The sequence below is a fragment of the Penicillium manginii genome, assembly GCF_028828005.1.
Source record: "Penicillium manginii strain IBT 31320 chromosome Unknown utg000010l:1.0-1143873.0:1.0-1144522.0, whole genome shotgun sequence".
Classification (NCBI taxonomy): domain Eukaryota; kingdom Fungi; phylum Ascomycota; class Eurotiomycetes; order Eurotiales; family Aspergillaceae; genus Penicillium; species Penicillium manginii.
This window is the reverse complement of record NW_026643111.1, coordinates 108,125-120,515: the sequence shown is the minus strand read 5'-3', so window position 1 is coordinate 120,515 and position 12,391 is coordinate 108,125. Positions and strand designations below refer to the sequence as shown.

Below are 12,391 nucleotides of genomic sequence, written 5' to 3'. Positions count from 1 at the left end.
ATGTGTCTCACACGAGTCAAATTAAAAGTCCAACTCTGAGACACTATTCTTAGGATCGTTTGGCTTGGCTTGGCCTAGCTAGGCTTCGGGGCTTGTTTCTTTCTGGAGGTTCTGGCAGGGTCTAAGCACCCGGTAGGTTATGTACTGGAGCTCTACATGATAAATATCTGCAACTACTAGAACAGCCCTTGATAAATTAGAAGCAACAACATGCGCGGGTCTAGCGTGCCTAACTCTTGCTTGGCTATTCGGGCTTTGGCTTTCATTTTGATATTTCTGGCCAAGGCCCAATCCTCTATACAGTACCAACCGTCCAAAGTTGATAGTGGTGCAAGCTTGCAACGTCATGATGATCTTGAAAACGACATATTAGCAGCACACTAATATTCAACCTTCAAAAATATTGAAATTTCCAATCAAACATCCTAACTTTATCACTCTGCTCTCCCAAACCCATATTCAGTTCGATTTGATCCAGTCACATTCCATTACATCCAACATCCACTCCCACCATCATGAGTTCCTACCAACCCAAACTAATCGAGCTATTGTTCTCAAAGAAATATCATATTTCATCTCGAGAGCATTTCTACCTAGACGCCGTCAACTATCTACAAGAAGCACTCAAATCACCCCTTATATCCAAGGGCCGCGTATTCCTCTGCCAAGTCGACGACTGCATAACATTTCTCCGGCGAGGTTTCGCGTACCGAGCCGCGCGCGTCGAGTCCATAGTCGTAGCAGGATTCACCGAGACAAAGTATTTCCAAGGGTTTCAAATTGAGAACGATTATGGCATTGAATGCGCGTCAATTTCGGCGAGTTCTACCAAGAGCCCTTGGATCCAGCCAAGATCGCCAATGTTGCGGACGGCGATTCGACCTCTATTCTAGATGTGGCGACGCAGTTAAGTAGAGCTGTGGATAAATTCTGCGAGGTGAAGTCGAATGATAAGGGGCCTTATGATGATGTTTTGCCGATGGTTAGTGCGGGTGCATATGTCTCGTCAATGTCTTTGCCTTGTAATCCTGCGTCGGCAACTGTGGATCTTCAAATTCTTGATCAGGCGAGAGAGACTATTTCCTATAAGTATCATAAGGTGTGGACGTGTTATGGGTTTGTCGGGAGTTGGCTGAGGCGGAGTCTAGTTTTAATTTTGTCGATTCGAGTTTGGATGAGGAAGAAGTGATGATGATTGAGTGTGGGACAAGTTTCTTTCTGTCGCATCTCAGCTAGCTTTTCTTTATTAGAAGCTCATGGTTAGTAAGGAAATTCGGCTTTTATATCAAGAACCCAGTCTCATTAGTTAGCTTGAACTTGAGTCCCATCTTCATTCTTCTCTGTATTTCTAGGCTCTTTCTTATTTTTCTTTTTCAATGTTCTTGCTCGGTTAATTCGCATGAATTCCTTTGCAGCCTTTAAGAATGGCAATGGAAATATGGTATGAGTTCGCAGCGTCATCGTGACAACTATAGAGTCACAGCACACTGAGATCGTCCAAACATCCATATTCATTTTCTTACTCTCTCACTTTTCCGTTTCCCATACTCGATTTGATTCTATTCGCATCCCACTGAAGATCCACTCCAGCCATCATGCCGGTAAATAGCTCTTTTCAACTACCACTGACACTACTAGTACTAGATACTTTGGTACTAGTTTTGTGTAGGGGGGGTTCTACTAGGTAAGATGTATTTTATTTTCCAGTAGAATCTTTGCCTTCGCATTTGCGTTATGTTACTAGAGGAAAACCTAACTAAATAGGAAAAACCTTAGCCAAGACGATTACTGCGAAGTAGGTACTGGAGAGCCCCATCCAATAGAGAGAGACCTAGGCAGGCGATTCCATGGTTTCCTCAAAAATACCTACTACCGAGGTAGCTAGTTCCTAGTATCCTAGTAGATACCTAGGTAACACATCAGTAGGTACTTAGGAAGAGGTACAAGTCGCCCGGCAGCATGACCATGTTCGATTCTCACATTAATCTGAAAACTTGATCGACACAAGGGTATCACGGAATCGCATAGAATGGGGTCTACTATTAGGTTTCATTAGTATCGAGATATTCAGGTTCTAAGATGGCACCTTTCAAGCAGGGGTTAATCACACTGGTGGCTAGTAATTAAGCTATTCTCATCATATGTCAGTTGGCTCTTCAATTTTTAAGATGTGCGAGTCTCATAAGGAGTATATAAAGTACTCACACACTAGTAATAATTTTATGGTTAGAGCTGTATTCTCAAGTTATCTCTCAAGCGAGGAATCAGGCATTGACGTACCAGCTGTATTGAATGCTAATTAGTACTGTATTTTTTAGCCATTCTATAAACTAGAGATTCAATACTCACAACCTAATCACGTCACTCCTGTTAAACTATGATTTTAATTTGTCTTTTGGGCCGGAATATAAGTACTTACACCCTACCGATATGGATCAGTACTTTTAAAAGCCTTTCCCACAAGAGCAGCACTTACCTTCTATTCATGGCCCATTTTGTCAGCCCTATACTCTGAAATCAAATCTCATCTAGAAGGTCAAGCACTCACAGACTACCAATGTTATATTTCCGTTAGCCTACAGGTCTAGAAAATCGTACACTATTAAGCAAGCAGTTAAGTACTCACATCCTAACATCATACTTTGATCAGCTCTATATTCCTCAGCGGCTCACAAACGAGTGTTTTAAGCACTTACACACTATCCAGCATATCATAGTTAGTCCTAGATTTCGAGTCATTTGCGGCTTAGAGCGGTCAAGTTCTTACAAACTACTCCCGAACGATTTTGTCAGCTTATATTCAAATCTAAAAAGAAATCTTCTGAAATACATACATTGTTATTCTCAGCCTGATCATTGCCTTCCTTCTCGGTGCCTGCAACCACAAAGACGGCAAAGACGACCGCAGCGAGGATATTCCACATCTTCATATTGGCGATATTCTTTGGCCTTCACGGGGGGTTGGGAAATATTGAAAAATAAGCTCTGGAAGAGATGTCAATGATAAATTGCGTGGATGTCACTCCAGTGGCAAAGGCTGGTATTTATGCTGATATTAGAGATAGCTGAAGCAAGGGGCAGAAAGTTTCGCGGTTCTCTTCAGCTACATACAGTACGGCATACAATCTGCAAGGTAGAAATAGCTCAAACACTACATTATAATGTACGGGGAATGTCTTATTTTCTACACCGACTTTTGCTTCGCAGGCTGATACTTGATACTACAACATGTTTGTCTACTTTGGTGCGCGACTCCGGTCGTTCATCAGAATGTTACGATTCCCCGAGTACAAGAAAAAGCTCCGCATAAAGTGCTAGTAGGTCTCCTGGCCTCGATGATATTCTAAATCTTAATTGTTCTGAGTTTGATTCGCAGAGGTCCGGTAGTAATCGCCGCCTGGCTCTCGGTTATATCTACGTACCTCCACGGCCCATCTCAGTCGGTGGGGTTGTACCAGAGGGGTGCGCCACAAGTTCGGATTCTGATTCAAAATCTCCAGCCCTAGAACTCTGTTCATTCCTCCTTGATTCAGTAGACATTCTTTGAATAGGCAATTTCTGGGACAAAGCTCGGAAGGGAGGCCATAACAGGGCGGCGCTTGAAGCCATTAGGATCGTCCATAGCCCCATCAAGTTGAGCAGCATCGTTGCTTCCATGGTGGCTGAATTTGTGATTATGACGTGTTAGCCACTACTCTCTATCCAGTCTTGATATGTTGAGGTGAGAACGCATGAGTGGGTAGGCAAGGTCAGAGTATAGTAGAAACTCACTTACCTTCGGACTGGAAGACAAGAAGATAATTTACAATACTGACAACGGTACCGATGGTTCCTAGACTGAGTAGTATGCAAACTAGAAACTTTTGCTTGTTGCTTATTCGGTGATGCCACATCATTATCACCGGGTATACGAGAAGTAGAACATCCGTTAAAGCGGGCACCGCCAAACGGCGGTGATCAGTTAAATTGAAGTTTTCAGCGATAGAACACTGGAATGGTCATGGTTCATATGTCAACGCAGTATCATATATGACCTACAGGATGACACAGGATGCCAGAGCGACTATATAATCATGGCATTGCGAGACGTTCATAGTCTGTACGTTGTTGCATGGCGTATGTGGCAACAATATCAGCACGGATACCACAACGGCTGTGACGAGCTACATCAAACTGAAAGTTTCACGACCTGGAAACGGTCATATTGGGGAAATGTAGTATTGTATGGAAACATTGTATCAGTCTGTTCAACTTAGAATACCTCATAAAAACTATTTGACAGAATATTACGATGAGAAAGCATGTTAATAAGCAATGCCAAGCAATTGGATGGTGAAATCGACTAGTAACGTTACGCTCAGTCGCGATAGAAAGTTAGCTTGCTGGGCTTTGCAGAATAATCGATGTTGATTCTAATACCGATAATGAACTCACATTAATTACAGCAGCAGATATGAGAAACTATCTCCAAATAACGTAGACCGGACCTTGCAGGTCGAGAATATACAGGGTCACGGATAATTTGACGAGCATAACTCCTAATGTCTGAAATACCTGACCACTTGGGACCATCCAATAAATAGCGGGGTTAACAGCACTCTTATACATGATATACAAATAAAGCACTGTACTAGCGCAGCCAGAAATCTGTCTCTATCAGCTAGGACATTTCGAAAGGGATAGTGGTTCAATTATACCCAGCCAGCAGTTGCCGAAGTAAGAATCCACACACCCCTCTTGCAAAAGATACAAAAGTAGGTGTAAAATCGCACGGCTATTATTGCTGTTGCGATAGCCATGCACGAAATCGATAGACCTAGTATATTCTGGGCTGAAGGAGCGATTTTCGACATAATGAGGAGTTTTTCGGAAACTTGATGGACCGATTTTGTTTTTCGAAGCCTCGGGCCAAGTCCTTGCACATGGATTTGAAATTCAATAAGAATTCATGATTAGGTTCACATGGCGGAAAACCCCTGAACCCAAGCATTGAAAGATAGGAGGCCATTGTGGACACTCTCACGTCCTGTCTGCGAGCCAGAAAGAATCACTGCCTTGGGTGGTGGGTACTGGTAGAGAGAGCACACAAGATATGATTCAGAAGAGAGGATTGGCGGAATCGACCAAATTGCTCCGAGTCTCGCCGTGAAGAGTAGCTTTATATACTACTAGTTATTGCGTTTACTAACTAGTAGTATCATCCGGTGTCACAACGCCAATCCAAACCTAGTCTATAGCATGTTCATTTTACAATGTTGAAGTTCTGTCACTCGATTTTATCGGTCTCCGTGAAACAAAGTGGGCTTACGTGTAAAGAGAAAGCATTGGGTTGGACATGACTTATTCAGGTTATTGTGTTACTTGTTAGCCTTCAAGCAAATCACCCGATGGATACAGAGTTGATAGTTTGATTAACCTGTAGAATTTATCACAAGGCCGAGTAACTACTAGAAAGTCAATTCTGGTGATTTAGCGCTAAGAGACTATTATTACCCTTATGCTATGAGGCCGCTCCCCGTGTGATGTGATAGCCGCGATGTTTCTTACCTAGTTCAGTCTCTCCAAAACAATCCATCCCTATTCAAACCAGCTCTGAAATATGCCATTTGGTAAGATACGTTACTAATTAGGCCCCATACAGTGGTCTTGTAGCTTTTTTGGATGCTGAGGGCGATCTTTCAATAAGTTGCTTAGCACCCAGGTAAGCTTGCTATGCGCTATCAACCCCAACCTAAGGATTCTGGGATATCTATTAAGCTCTTATGATTATAGGATGACCTAAATAACCACCTAGTACTCATAGCCCGAGCCCTGGAATATGGGAGACCTATACTACTGCACAGAAAGGAATACAAACACAATAACATTTGATTGGAAGCCTGGGTTAGAGATATAAGAAATGTACATTGTCAACGAGGGAGCCATTAGATAAGGCGTCTCTCGGCTCCCAGTACCGTTCCGGTTTTTGCTTGTCACCGCCCCTTAACCGCTTCCACTCTTTATGCGTTCGTCCTTCCTCACAAAAGGAACAATGCAGTAAAGTTGCAAAAGGAAAGTTTAAGGGTCATTGTCTTTCACAATTGCGTCGGTCCAGACTTTGCAAAGAACCCTCGGATAGGCCTTCTGAGCAGACACGCAGCCCTGGGAGCTCCCGTCTATCGTTTTCCCGTACTCTGAGAAATCCGTGGTGCACTTGAACTGATTTTTCCAACCCTCACACCCAATAGTTCCAGCCCCACCATCAGCCCCTGTATAAACACATGGCAGGTATTTATCATGGGCCTTATTATTGATTCCTTTTGAAAGATCTTGGAAGCGAATAGTTGGGGGGAATGAGTCTGTCTTTATGCTCGAGGCCTTTAATTTTTCGTCGGCACCATTAGAATGGCACCATTTAAACGACCCCCCAACATCATCTCCCCCGGAGTTATCACGCGTATAGACATTCCAAGAGTAATGAGTGCCTGCAGCCATCCCCGGTTTTAGAGAGAGCACGGCAAAATAAAATTCGAGATCGGGCGTTCCCGTAGTTGCCGCCGACATGTCCGAACTGGTCGTGGCACTGGCGGAGGCGGCAGCGGCCTTGGACGACAAATAGACTGAATATTTGGACGCAATGGCGCTATCTGTAGCGATGGGAGTAGCGGTGACAGCGCAAGAAAGGGCATCGTTGACATCGGCGTCTGCACGTACGGCACTGGTACAGTAGCTAATCGTTCCGTCCTTCGCCGTTACGTTTGCTGTTGAAGCTGGTGTGGAGCTGGCCAGAGGTGGTGTTGTTGTCCAACCACAGGCTTCATAGCTTGTTTGTCCACTTGTACTGGACATTTTAGCGAAGATACCCGTTAAGCCTTCACACTCACAGCCATTTGCGACTCCTGGATTCTGATAGTGGTAGCAGGAAACAGAAGCAGCAGATGTGGTAGCTTGGGTCGTGATCGTTCTAGATATGACCGCAACTGTTGGGGCTGTCATGGGGGTAGATGTCATGGTGAAATCCGGGTGGCTCGATGACCATTCTTCAATGCTGTCTTCTCCAACATATGCACATTGTACATCAGCTGCATCATCTCCAACTTGTTGGCAATTTGGGAGAGACGGAGAGTCATTGATTTCTTCAACAGACACCCCAGTCGATCCAGTGAGGGAGTCATCGCCGTCGACATTGAATGCTTCATCTGAGTCTGATCCTGAAACATCTCGTTTGGTATTGTCGTCCCAGTGATAAGTTCCATCTGTGGACCAACCCCAATTTCTCTTAAACCAGTTGAACGTAAACATCCAGGCATAGTTATCAGCTGAAACAGTAGAACCTGATTAGCATTTAATTCCTATTCCATGAACAACTAACCCACCATTCTCTGAGACCAACGGGTTAATCTTCGTGAGGTCTGCTGTTTTAGCAAATTTGATGTTCGCCCACGCAAGTTTTGCACACCTTGCTGCTCCATAAACACTAGGCTGATTTTCAGTAGTTAGTGAATGAACATCCAACCCAGAAATCAATAGCTTACGAGTTTCTCGCCATCAGGGAGTGTTATATCCTTCAAATCCACGACTATGTTTGTTAGCTTTGTTTTCTGGAGGGATTCAGCCGAAGTACTCACTAGGCACGGGAATTTTCAAAAGGTTATTGCAATGGAAGAACTCATGAAGCATAATATGCTCTTTTGTGACGAGAGTTTCCAATTCAGCGATACCTGTATTCTTGGTCTTGACATCAAACGTACGATGATTCAGGGACCATCTAGTTCCTCTTGTGCTAGGAGGTGACTTATTGGTATCATAGTCATCCAAGAAAGGGGGGCAGAAAAAAATCAAGTTTGCGTGTGTCAACTCGCCCCTCTCTCTGGGTTGCACGGTAGTCGCTCCCCTAGGAAAATATTAGCGACACTTGTGAAAAATTGATGTTCGGGCCTAGATATACTTACGCGTTAGTTTTCGCACAATGTCCCTTGTTCTTCTCAGGCTCCTTGCAAGTGAACGTAATTCGAGACCCCTTTGAGACACTACCCTTTTTTCTGCCTGCCTTACCTTTGATAGGGAAATTTCTGACTTGTTCCAAAGCAACTGGTCATGTGTCAAATGATAAATTCTCTGAAGCGGTGGGATCCACTAGTAATATCTCACATATGATGTTCTCGTAGGCTTTCGGGGAGCCTAGCTTTTTGTGCTACAAAGATTAAGATTTCCATTAGTATCAACGGTATCATTAGTCTCAGATCTAGGTAACTTACCGTCCAGGAATAGCTGACCGACCTTCCTGCAAAGAAGCGTGTCCATCCAGGAGTATCTCGGTCTTCAACTCCCCCGTTTTGGCTAGGATCAATCCACTCAGTAACCGATGACACTGTATCGGCTAGCAGGAAGAATTCTCGTTCGGAGCAGGTTTCCCAGGCTTCTTTCCAATAGATCCCTGCAAAAACCTTCTCATAGTGTTCCACCCAGTGGTCAGGGTCATCTTTCGCTCTCGCGACTACAGGATTTGAGATCGAACTTTGAAACAAAGTCGCAAACAAAACCAGGAAAAGTAGTTGCTGTAAACTCATGATTGTACCATGTAATCAGGTTTGGAATCAGATTTCCGATGAGAATAATAGAAAATGGATATACTAGTATAAGGCGACAAAAAGGGACCAATTCCATCTCTTTAAATAGGCGTCAACTCATTAGCTCATCTGAATCGGAAGGATTTTCCAGGCCAGGCTTTCCTTGACATTGCTAATTAGATTTGGATCCACATATCCATATAGTGAGGGCGATCTCAAATGGGGCTATAATCATAGTTTCAGGTACACAGCCTGTATAGGGGCGAAAATATCAGAGTTCCTATCAAAGTATTCAAGCGCTGATCACCAACCAGACACCAAATCTTCCGTGATCCTGATAGGCTTTTGTGAACTTATATGTGTCAGAGCAGGAAGATTTACAAGATTGGCCCTGTTGATCGTTTCGTGCTTTTTGACCTAGTCGGGTATTATGTAGAATTTTCACCCCAAATTCATTTGACAGTTATGAGCCCGGAAGCCCTATTACCCTATACAACAAACTTGAACGTCCCACTCAAACCTAACAAATTCATATGTCAAACCGACATAATATATTACCACTTATAAGGAAGTGGAATTCTTAGCAATGCTTATCATTCTGGTATCGGAGATGAGGAAAGCACCAGAAAAAAGGAGCTAAAGCCTTAGGCCTGCCCCATAACGTGTTTCACTACCGAGCTCGCAGCCCCCCGAGAGCTGGAGGCCCCAAAACATACCTAGGTATCGCAAACCTCCAGGGCTTGGAATATTATAACTTGAAATTACAATTTGAACTTCATAACTAAACAACTTTTTTCATTCAGGGGTTTATTTTTTCACAAATATGTACCAGTATCTACGTAGCTGTTGATACATTTGAAGTGAAGCAGTAAATTTTATTACATTTACTGCATTTCATGGGGCCGCTAGCTCAAGGGGGCCACCAGCTCAAGGGGGCCATCAGCTCAAGGGGGCCACCAGCTCGAGGGGGCTACGAGCCCTCGAGGGGGGCCACAGACAGCTCAGTAGTGAAACACAGAACCTTGGAAGGAAGGACCACAACAATGAAAAGTAACTTCCAATAATACGCTCTCATTGACTCCAGGTAGCTCTTCTATGTATACAATTAAGCTCTCTGACGGGATGTTCCAGAATATTAGATACTAAAATACTAGCGCTGATTGAGTGTTGTACGCTATTTAGCCTATCTGGGTATTTTGTCGAATTTTCACACCAAACTCATTTAACAGTATATAGGTGAATACATAGACCCTTAAGGATCCTAAGGGAACAGACTGTGGGGGCGGAAATTCCAAATTCCTATCAAAGTAATCAAGCGCTGATCATTAACAGGACCTCAAATATTACGGGATCTTGATTGGCTTTCGTGAACTTCTATATGGATAGGTCAACAGACCCACAGGAATCCTAAAAATAGATACTATATAGTATGGAATCAGGAATATGAGACTAGTCGAAATCGCTCAGTTTCATTTGGTCATCAAGGGTATTAGGTGGATTTTTATTTCAGCTGTTTTTAAAAATAATTGGGAGACGTGCGAGCACTTAGATTACTATTTAAGGTCAGATCAGCTCCTCTCTGGAAATTCTTCCGAAATCTGTTTCATTCGGTCTCGCATAGTACTAGCTATGAGGGTTGTTCATTGGCTTCTATGCTTTGCTACAAGCGTCTTCTCCTTAGAGACTTATCGTAAGAAAAAAGACCTTTCGGCAGAAATTTATTATACCAGTTGCTAAATACTATATTCCGATGCAGCTGTTGGGGTAAATCTTGGATTCAAATTCATGTAAGTGAAAACTCCAGACTCATGCTTCCCCCCTTGTATTCATCTTTGGGGTCCTTGGCTAATAGGGCTTCAATTTCAGAACAGCGGCTCGTTTTACCGATGAAAATAAACCGGATCTGCTCTCCAAGATCGAGGGTTCTGAAGAGTATCAAACTCATATGAGGAAACTCGCATCTCAATCCGAAGAAAGAAAGTGAGTGCTAGGTGTCCCCTTGGGAAATCCTCTTTCTAGCCAGTCACTAATAAAATTTTCAAATACAGGTACAAGTTTGGCGAGGTATACGTCCATGATAGTCGTGGTGAATTAGTCCCAGCGCCCAACGAGTACCGCGGTTACGAAAAGAAAGATGAAGAGATTATTAGTCAGGCTTTGAGAGATCTTTCAAACGAGCTTTCCCATAAGCTAGGCTCTTCACCTCAAATCACCACAGTCAATCTTCCAGAGGGTCTGGACTATATTGCGAGAGATCATTTGTATGAAACTTTACGTGATAGTGATTCGATTCCTCTAGTCACCAAGTCTTCACAGATGATAGGCTTTCTTGATGCCACTAGGTCAGCTTATGACTTGGATAGAGCTGATGGTCCAGGGCCTAAAGTTCCGGAGAATCCCTTCCACGACGATGATTTTTTCGTGATGTATGTGGACTATAACGCCTATTCTCTGGATATCTGGGTCGCAACTATTTCCGAGTACACGGCTAGCTTACTTGAGAGGGGACCATTCTCTCTTCGACGGCCTGATCTAGCAGTATCTAATCGAGATGATGATAAGTCAAAGGTTTGTCTTGCCCTATTCCTTGAAAGATATGATCTATTATTGGAAGCGGAAGAGAAAATGAAAGCATCGCATACTGACCATTCCACCCAACTTTAGGGAAAGCAGATACATCAGGCTATCCAGCAGTTTATAGCTGAATTTTCATCCACAGAAGAGGCAACGGATTTGCAGGTCATTATTGTTAGTGGTGAAGCCTCTGCGGAGTCTGTGGAAAGTCTTGGTCAATCCATTCGACAAATCGTCCCCGGAAGATGGCAAGGAATCATTAGAAATGAGTTGGATCCAACTTTTGTGACGGCAATTGGGGCTGCACATAGGGCTAGAGATTTTGTCCGGCGACCAGATATTTGGAAAGTAGAAAGTCATGACCATACTCATGATGAGCTCTGATGGCTTATAAAGATGTTTGAACTACGTGGCTGGATGCGAAGAAGCAAGGAAAGCCCATGTTATACTTTACAGCAATAGCAAAACGCTATCGAATCTCCCATGTCTCATTGGGTAACGACCCCCCATAACAATACCATTCCATCAAGTGTGCTTCTTTTATTATATTAATTCTAGATAGCTCCAAGTCTTAATATGCTTTTGTATTACTATTCATAAACCGTGGAATTATGTGCTTTCTGTTCAATCCAATTCAATCCAGGATTCTATAACCTAATTCAGCCACACTTTCGAACGTAATGGCTATGTAGGCGTTCCATCCATCGGGAACCAGAACCATCTTAACGCCACATCCGCGGTAACATGAGACAAAGTAAATACGGCGTGTTGCCAAAGCAAAATAAGTAATAATCCTATAAGCGGTAACAAAACCCCACAATGAACGGGAGCTTCTAAGTGGACACCTCAAGTCGATAAATGAACACCCCTCCTGCCTATTGAGGAATGGCCCTTTATGTGTATTACTATTGGAGGGGGGGGGACAGTTCTAATTAGAATGTTGCGGTTCAACCACACTTTTTGGACGAGATGTGTGGCGTAGTATATGTGGCACTATCTTCCATCTCATCCTTTAGTTGATATCAGCATGTCCGAGGTCAGCGGCTATCACCAACGTCATACAATTAATTAACACTGGAAGGAATAGAGAATATGGATAGAGCTATTCGTAAAAAGGAAACCGAAGCTGTTTTTTCTTGCAGACTTGAATATTTTAGTGTTGATTGAGTGTAGTAGGGTATTATCGTCATAGCTGACTATAACCATAGACTGCGGCAGCGACTGGTGTCCCTTTTTCAAGTTGTTGTGTATGTGGTATACTGCACCAC

General features: G+C 43.3%; 4 protein-coding genes across 4 annotated transcripts; 2 read left to right on the top strand and 2 right to left on the bottom strand.

The window, feature by feature from the left end:
• Positions 1 to 515: 515 nt before the first annotated feature.
• On the top strand, positions 516 to 893 carry N7533_012955 (uncharacterized protein; the record flags this gene model as incomplete). The annotated part of the gene is made up of 1 exon (XM_057109605.1): positions 516 to 893. The coding sequence occupies one exon, from the start codon at positions 516 to 518 to the stop codon at positions 891 to 893; it is 378 nt and encodes a 125-aa protein (XP_056953190.1).
• A 2,521-nt stretch (positions 894 to 3,414) lies between these two features.
• On the bottom strand, positions 3,415 to 3,896 carry N7533_012954 (uncharacterized protein; the record flags this gene model as incomplete). Its single annotated transcript, XM_057109604.1, has 2 exons — positions 3,415 to 3,662; positions 3,776 to 3,896. The coding sequence occupies 2 exons, from the start codon at positions 3,894 to 3,896 to the stop codon at positions 3,415 to 3,417; spliced, it is 369 nt and encodes a 122-aa protein (XP_056953189.1).
• Positions 3,897 to 6,057: 2,161 nt separating this feature from the next.
• Positions 6,058 to 7,281, bottom strand: N7533_012953 (uncharacterized protein; the record flags this gene model as incomplete). The annotated part of the gene is made up of 1 exon (XM_057109603.1): positions 6,058 to 7,281. One exon carries the CDS (start codon positions 7,279 to 7,281, stop codon positions 6,058 to 6,060), a length of 1,224 nt encoding a protein of 407 aa, XP_056953188.1.
• A 2,897-nt stretch (positions 7,282 to 10,178) lies between these two features.
• Positions 10,179 to 11,213, top strand: N7533_012952 (uncharacterized protein; the record flags this gene model as incomplete). The annotated part of the gene is made up of 4 exons (XM_057109602.1): positions 10,179 to 10,239; positions 10,306 to 10,336; positions 10,416 to 10,529; positions 10,598 to 11,213. The coding sequence occupies 4 exons, from the start codon at positions 10,179 to 10,181 to the stop codon at positions 11,211 to 11,213; spliced, it is 822 nt and encodes a 273-aa protein (XP_056953187.1).
• Positions 11,214 to 12,391: the final 1,178 nt, after the last annotated feature.